This window comes from Populus nigra, chromosome 1, assembly GCF_951802175.1.
Source record: "Populus nigra chromosome 1, ddPopNigr1.1, whole genome shotgun sequence".
NCBI lineage: Eukaryota > Viridiplantae > Streptophyta > Magnoliopsida > Malpighiales > Salicaceae > Populus > Populus nigra.
Window position 1 is genome coordinate 18,747,363 of NC_084852.1, and position 9,018 is coordinate 18,756,380.

The 9,018-nt window shown below is 33.4% G+C and overlaps 1 protein-coding gene across 1 annotated transcript; it reads right to left on the reverse strand.

The window, feature by feature from the left end:
- Positions 1–1,802: 1,802 nt before the first annotated feature.
- LOC133703859 (WAT1-related protein At5g64700-like) lies at positions 1,803–5,808 on the reverse strand. Its single transcript, XM_062128572.1, has 7 exons — positions 5,526–5,808; positions 5,339–5,401; positions 5,018–5,134; positions 3,497–3,749; positions 2,998–3,156; positions 2,376–2,527; positions 1,803–2,159 (listed from the first exon to the last, which is right to left on the reverse strand). The coding sequence occupies exons 1-7, from the start codon at positions 5,696–5,698 to the stop codon at positions 1,991–1,993; spliced, it is 1,086 nt and encodes a 361-aa protein (XP_061984556.1). The 5' UTR covers positions 5,699–5,808; the 3' UTR covers positions 1,803–1,990.
- Between the last annotated feature and the right edge of the window lie 3,210 nt (positions 5,809–9,018).

Consider the following 9,018-nt stretch of genomic DNA (forward strand, 5'->3'; position numbering starts at 1 on the left):
TCACTTTGATGGCATGGTGCATAGCTAAAAGAGGCCCATTATATGTAGCCATCTTCAATCCCTTGATGCTTTTGGTTGTGGCACTGGCAGGTTCCCTGGTCTTTCAAGAGAAACTTCATTTGGGAAGGTGCGTGAACTTTCTTTTAACCACACAAGGATTCTTAACATTTAATTCTTCCACGCTTAGACAAATATCCCTAACATGTAATGCAACTCACTTGTCAATGTATTTTGATGGCACAGCATATTGGGGGGAGTGTTGATAATAACTGGATTATACACTGTGCTGTGGGGGAAAAGTAAAAATGCGAAGAACAAAAATCAACCTGCAGTGTTGCCAAATAATTCTGATCAGGAATCACCAGAGGTTGCTGTTACCCCTCAATCTGAAGTCAATAAAGATAGCGCTGTGTAGATTAATTAATCTTTGTAATGCTATAGTTCATGACATTGTAATTTAATTGCATGCCTAGAAGCATATCAGCGGGAAAGAAATAATGGTTGCATTTCCGTTCATCGACCGAAGAATTATATAAATAATTCTCCTTTCCAGGCGTGTAATTGCTGAATTATACAATGGTGAACTGTTAGAATTTGTAGTTTAATTTGCGTTTCATCGATGGTTATTTCTTAATTTTATGTGTGTGTGTGTATTGGAATATGCTATTTTTCTGGTATGTATTTATAAGATGTGGATTACTGTATGTAGGATTATTTTTCTAATACTTTCATTTACTTGTAATTTAATTCTTAAAATTGTCAAATGCTTTGTACTTCATGATTTAAATTGGACCATTGAATCTAAATAAATTCACTAGCATATTGTATTTAAATACATAACATAATAAAACGTGGTTGCAGGTAATCTTGTTAGGTATCTATCAAAAAAATAAGATGTATTATCAACTGGTAATATATCAGAAGTTCATCGATAATATTTACTAACTGATATACCAACATAAATCAGTTATCAAGTATTTTTATTATTAATAATAATATCATGTTGATCTAATCAGTAATGATTAAATCAACAGAGAAATTATCAATGAATGTGAAAACATCAATGCGATTCTAGTTAATAACAAGATTTTGTCGGATATATTTTTACTGATAGATAAACAATTGTTTCATGGATGAAATATTTCATTGATATAATTTGTTTTTCTATTGGTATTCTAGCCTGGTTTTAGCTTAAAGATCATGTCAATCCTCTAAGCTCTTTTGGGGCTCATATTGCTAAATTTTTTGTCTCTAACCTTTTCTTGTTTTAATTTGCTTATTATCATTTCCCTTTTTATTTTATAAATTTACTCATCTTTATGAAAAACAACTAAAATAGGTAATCATTTATCATATTGATTTTCATATTTTATTATAACTTATATTTAAAAGATTTAGAAGCTTACAATGTATTGATTCTCTATTTTAATTTTTTATTATGTTATGTATTTACTGAATATGGTTTAAGATTTTATTTCTTTAATGTGTACTGAGGATAATAGCATCATTAAGTTATGCCAATCTTATTACCTTGAAAATATAAGGCAAACACGCCCTTAACACCTAAACAATTGTTCTAATCAACAGTGACTTCTCTCTCTCTCTCTCTCTCTCTCTCTCTCTCTCTCTCTCTCTCTCTCTGATTAGAGGTCGGAAGTTTTTAGAAGAAAATGGATCCTACAATTTTTCCAAATAGTGAAACCAAAAAAATGAACACCAACATACAATTATACATTCTCTCTATTGTGCTCGACAGCTTTTAATACCACTCCGGGCAACAATCACACCTTATCTTATAATGGTGGAGACGAAAGCGTAGCTTTATTATAAGGATATTACAAGTTAAAATCCCCTTCTCCATCTCTTCCAATAGGGGGAGAAAGAGGCAATTGGCTTCCAAATATCCTCTTGGAATTTTTTTATATAATTAATGCCTTTACAAGGGAATGGCCAATGGCGGTAGCATGCATGAAAAGCAAGAGCCTAAATGTTACACTAACAATGGGCCCTTAGGTTCCGCTCGCACTGCCTGTTTCAACTCTAAGCATTCTCTGTCAGCTTCAGCTTTTAAACTGTTCTCATCATTCATTTTCTCTTCTTTTCTTTTTCCCCATAGAACACTATAAAGTCCTCCGACCAGCATGAGCCCACCCAAAACACTACAACGCAAGAAAGTGGACAAAAGAAATTAAAAACAATAGATCAGTGGCTAATTTAGAGCATAAAATTGATACTTGAGACAGAAAACACTATATTAATACTTATGGATGAGGGGATCCAATCGAGAATTTCTCAATAAAATCCAATTGAGAAATAGTGTGTAACTTAGGGTTAAGACTTCTTCCTGTGGATTACAAAGAATTGAGGTTAAGTACCTTCCCAGAGTGATGGTCTCGCATAGGAGAATAGAAGAAAAAATCATTGTAAAGACCAAAGTGAATGGAGTTGACATGGCCAAGAAAACTGGCCCTTTCTTCTCTATAACCCATGCTTGCAAGTAAAATGTAACACCAGTCACGACAATTCCCTGTCACAATTCGCAAAATTTATATTAGCATATAGGTACTTATATATTGAATTAATTATAAAAAAAACCATCGATCTTAGTGAAGCATGAATCAAAGAATTATTTAGTCCAAAAAATATAAGTACCTCGTAATATTATAAAAAAATGTGAAATGAATAATCTAACTCAAGCTTTAGGTGTCATAGTTGGGCAAGTCAAGTCATAACAGCATCATTTCAAGATTTAAAACAAAAAATTAAAACAATGTTATTTAAAAAAAATAAAACAAATCAATTCAAGTTTTAAATTGATTTACTGGGTCAATTCTCATTTAATTCAGTATAAAATCCAGCCTAAGATAAATCCTGGATCAGAGGATCACTAGATTGACATAGCAGTCCAGGCGATGTTTAATAACACGGGATAATGTCACCTTAGTGACTAAAATGTGAGGCAAAGAAGACACTATAAAGAGTGGATAGATAATTTACACAGTAAGCTACAGCGAGAAGTCTGACGTTCCAGCCCAGCTCCCACTCACGAGGATCTCTTTCAGCGGCAACGGCAATGGCAAATAACTGAATTGTGCTTAGAAAGCACTGAAGAGTTATGAATAGAAGCTTTGATGGGTAATTTTTCAAAACTCTTACCTGTCTCAAAACAGTGAGCAAAGCCATGATGAAATACATACATAAAACTAAAAGGTTAAACTACACTTTAGACCCTGTGTTTCACAATATACTCCTTCAGCCCTTATAAATTAAAATGTCACAATATTAACCATTCTTTTCTGCAAAGTTTCAATATGGCCTTTTGTGTTTAAAACCTAATTAATGGAAGCCAATCAATACTCATTTTTTTCCTAAACTATTTAGGGCTGAAGTTGAACCTTGTATAAAGTACAAGGGTTGGAATATAGTTTATTGAATTATAAAAACGTAGGTAGAGGTACCTGCAACATTTCATAATAATAATAAAAAAAAAAAGTACCTGCAACACTAGCCATAAGCCCCATAAAATATTGGACAAGAACAAGAGGAAGCAACCCTTTATCCTGGTTTGGCTAGAAGGAATATGACTAATAATTCCTTGGCTGTTATGACTCCCAGAGAGGTGCTGAAGGCACAAAAGATTAAAGTGAGGGCCCTTGTACATGGCCAGGGTTGCTGCGCCAGCTATACATGCTACTATCCCTGCAATCTTGGCAATCCCTGAGACTGTCTTAAATTTCAACACCTCCATCCTGTAATTTCATACTCTATAAGTTAATCCAAAGAAACCTAAAGTTTAATCACAAAAAAAAAAAATAGTTCCAATTTGCAAATACATGAAATGATAAGTAATTTCATTGCTTTTGTTTCTTAGCTCTAAACTACATTGGGTATCTGATGTATATGCTTCTCCAGTCCACAGCCCCCACACTATAATACGTACCAAGGTCACTGTAATCAATCAAGTCTTACGTGTTCAAATTACAAATTTGGTCCAATTTCTATTAAAAAAAATTCGGGGAATATATAATTAAAACTAAAAACTTGCAATTGGGTCCATGTGGAAATCAAATAAAACTAGCTTGCCAATCTCCATGCATGATGATTAATTCTTAAGAGATTACTAGCTAGTTGACGAAAAAGTAAAGTTAGTTCTGATGTTGGTGCTAGCTATAGTATAAGAATCCTAGATTTCTAATGGAGAGAAGAAAATTGACAAGAATCCTTGATTTAGAATGGATAAAAGCAAAGTTGACGAGAATAACAAGCTGATTGTATAATTTGTGTAGACGTTCGTGGTAAAATAATGACACTCAAAAGGACGGTTAAATTGTTAATAAAGGGGGGAATTTTGATAAATAATTGATATCATGAAAAAAAAAAAGCTAAAGAGCAATATTTTTCAAAGCAATTAGTAACATACATTTGAATCAAATCACTTTATTAACTAACATTTGAATCCAATTCGATCCATCAAATATATAAGCACAGGGAAAAGTGTTAATATCCATTTAATTTATTTACTATAGTGTACTAATCATTATCCATCTATTATTTAATAAATGTTCTTTAAGGTATTCCTACAGAATTTATGCCCATCAAAGTTTAGTGGTAGGGTTAAACGTCATAACTAAATTCGAATAATAAATTACAAAGCAATCTTACCAAAATGGGATAGTGTCATTGTTCATTTTAGATGCTCTAGCAACAGTTTGAAGAAGCACCATGAGATCATAGATCTCCAAGCACTAGCAAATTGCTTGTAGGTAGGTCTCGAAGTGGGAAAACATGAAATTTCTTTGAAGGTGTACATGAACATTCTGTCGTGCCAAGGTGGTGAACATCAATTTTTTTTTTTAAGCGATGTATTATGTATAGTGGAACGTGAGACTCGAAACCTAAAAAGAATCAGCGTTTCTTGCTTTTTCAAGAAAAAATCTATATATGGACTCCGAAGCTCGTTTGTGTTGATGAACACCACCTTGCTTGTACTTAATAATGGAAGTTTGGCTGTTATTACCTGAGTAGAAGTGCCAAGAAGAAAGTGATGACAGGAAGGCAGTTTGAAATTGCAGCAGCCAATGTCGCGGTTGCATAGATGATGCCAATACCAAATATATCCAAGCAGAAACTAATTCTGATCAAATAGAAACCACAAAAGAAAATAACATTTTCAAATTGTTTAGACACTAATTTATTGTTCAAGAAAAAGATCGAAATACTCTCAGAACATTGAATATATATTCAAATTGCTTTAAAACCAGGGCCATGCATGTTGATCATGGTAAGGACTCGTACTCTAGAAAAAAAAAGTAGCTGTAAACTGAATTTGAATACATACCCAAATAGAGCGAGGAAGAAAATCTTGCAGAAGGTAACAAACGATAGTGGTGGTCTATTTTTCCTATAAAATTAATTCAAGATTAAATAGTTGTCAACTTAATTTCAACATCTTAATTAATAAAGATCAAGATGATCATACCAAAAAAAAAGAGAAAGAAAAACATGGGAATTGAATAGAATTATACCATTCGAAATAGAAGGCAAAAGGGGCTAAGAAAAGAGTTGCCGCAGCCTGTCTGTAGAAGACAAACACATAGTTGTTCATACCACCATTGAAAGCAGCCTTTGAGAGCATGAACATTCCACCATAGATTGATTGCACTAAAAGCACAGCCAAATAAGGCTTCTTTTCACCCATTACTCAATGAAAATATGTATATATCAGAGCTTCAAAAGAAAATTATATAAGCTAGCTGGAACTTCAATATGGTTAAGGCTACAACAAATGTAGAAAGATAGGTTGCATGTTTGGTTATGTTGAGCAAGGTTTATATAAGTTTAACATTCAAAGGGTAATATGAGAACATCCGATGAAAACTACTGGTCTCTTCTCTATTGTGACGTGTGTGGCCAAGATAGGAGGCTACTTTATTACCATAATAAGGGACCACCTAAAGGTTTGTTATAATGGTGTCTCTATTCACTACCCCATGCAGCGATTGTATTTCGAATTGGAACCTTTGATAGCAACTTGAGGGAACCTCTCTTTTCACGAGGGCCTTGGTGGTATATACTACTATAATTCTAGTTTCTCATCGTGCGAGTACATTTGTATCTCGCATCCATAGTGCATTTGTATTTTTCTCAAGAGGTACCTACTTCTCCTTGGTTTTTAGAGAAAACTAGATAGGTGTTACGTCCTATGTTATGGGCTATCTCAATTTTTTCACATTATAGAAAAAAGAATAAGATAATGCAGGAGTTTTTTTTTTAATGAGATTTTTAATAAGCTTGCATGATTTTCATAATACAAATAAAAAATGCAACTATAATAAATAGAGTGACAAAAATAATTGATAGCAAAAAAAGATAAAAAAACCGACCCGAGCCTATCAAAGTTAGTATGTCAAATCTACAACCTGATCATGATATTAAGGTACCCTCGTAAAAAATAAATTAATTAAAATAATAAAGCTTAAATATCAAACAATTCAATGTTAAATGACAGAACAAGAAAAAAATTCATTCAAAAAAAAGCAATGAAAAAAAATTTAAATCAACTTGGGTTAACTTGTTAACCCTGTGACCATAAACATGGAATTGGGATAATCCTATAGAGAGGAAAGCAAAAAAAAAAAATCAAAGATCAATTCTCAATAAATCAAATGTTGAAAGATGAGATAGGAAAAAATCAAATTGAAAAAGAACATAAAAAAACTGAAGTTAATTTGTGTTAATATTCAAAACTCGTGACTCTTATCATGAGCTTAAAACTAACATCATAGAAAGTAAACCCTAAAAAATAACGAAGTATGATTCTCAACCACAAAATGATGAGGGATAAAAAATTGGAAATAAAAGCAATAAAAAAAGGACTTAAAACAAAACAAAACAAATAGCAATAAAAGAATGAAGATCAAATTTGACATAAAAATAAATCAAAATCAAATGCTAAGGGATGAAATTGAAAACAAATTCAATTATGAAAATGATAAAAAAAAAATAGCAATTAAAAGAAAACGAACCAAATTTTATATAAAAATTAAATGAAACTAAATGACGTGGGAATATATAAATTGAAGAAAAACATTAATCAACAAAAAATAAAAAATATATAAATAGTAATAAAAAATGATCAAATTAAATATAAAAAACAAATTAAAAAATATTTTTATATTTTTCTGAGAAAAAGAGAAATAAAAAAAAAACAAGAAAGAAATTCACTTCAGCGACACCACCTATCCATAGATATAAGACTGTTCATGGCCCTATCATTGATTCTCTAGCTCATGTAATTAGTATATTTGAGAACATAGACAAATCAGCCTTCGTATATGAAAAATCAATTGTTGCCTGTTTTGTTTAAACACCAACATCTATGTACTTTGAATAATGTGAGTATGCTCCCGTTTGTAACAGACAAGACAAAAATCAATAAGACTTCTATACATTTGTTGTCTCCTCTCCAATATTTTTCTCTATGTATGTTTTTTTATAGAGTTAAAGAGGTGAGCTTTATCTTTATGTCGACACATAAAAATTAGTTTGATAATACTTGACCATTAAAAAAATATATTTTGGTGGAGAGGTTATTTTGATATTACATAGTAACAAAAACTGCAAATTTAACCATGGTAATAAGGTATCTTTCCTTTAGTAACTATTGATTCAATTAAATGTAGTTGATTAACCTTGTATGTGCAAGCAAAGTTAATCAATCTAAAAATATCTCCCTCATATCCGAACACTACAACATTATCCAGTTTTACCGACGGACCAATTTCGTCGGTGACAGTAATGAAATCCGTCGGTGAAAATAATACCGACGGACTCACCGACGTACCACGTCTGTCGGTAAAACGGTCGTCGGTAAATCTCATTTCCGTCGCTAATGCTGTCGCAAATAAAAAAAACCACCTACCGATGGAAACACCGATGGTTTACAGACGGATACGCCCGCGCCAAAAAAAAAGTTTCCCGCGGGAACATTACCGACGGAATAAATTCGTCGGTAATTTCAAGGGTAATTACCGACAACATTACCGACGGAAAATCTGTCGGTAATTATGGCATGGCTGGTAATTTTGTTGCAACTCTCTGTGTAATACCGACGGATTATATCCGTCGGTGATGCCGTCGGTAATGATGGCATGGATGGTAATTGTTCGGCAACTCTCTGTTAAATACCGACGGATAGTATCCGTCGGTATATCCGTCGGTATATCCGTCGGTAGTTATTTCAAATATATATAAAAAATAATTTATTAATTGTAAAAAACCTTAATAAACAAATAGAAATGCATTAAACATTAATAATGTAAAAGTAATGTTAAATAATATTCATTACAAATTTAATGTGTTTAAAAAGCAAAATTAAACTAGAATAGCGGCGGAGCTGGAGGAGGAGGCGGAGGAGGAGGAGGAGGCTGGTTGTTCCCGGGACCATACGGCCAAAAAGAAGATGCACAAGTATCGTCACCTATCTTTGATCTCATCTCCATGACTATTTGACGGAGCTCATCATAATTCGTCGAGAGTTGTTGATATTGTTGTTTGAACGCAATGAACTCCTCAGACTGGGTGTTCGATACTGATGGAGAGCTTCCAACAGTTGAGACGCTACGAGTCGACCGCAAGTTGTCAGCCGTAGTGTTGGAGAGCCCGTAGACCCTATTTTTATCGGGTCCACCAGACGATCCCGCCTCCATCCACAAATCTGGATCGAAATCTGGATGGGTCGACGGATTGTCCCCATATCTCTCCCTCGACCGGCTATTATAGGTCTCCTGAAAATTCCATCGGTAAAAAAATCATCAAATGCAATTCAAGATGCAATTCAAGAAAATAATAACTTACAAAATAAAATGAATGAACGAACATACCACGAAGTGCTGAGCACGGTTGTCCACGAACTGTTGCACCCCCTTTTGGCGGTCTTGACTCCGCACATGCGTCTCTAGAAACAGCTCCATTGGACTCGGTTCACGTCCAAGAGACGCAGCTTGTAAGGAAAAAATA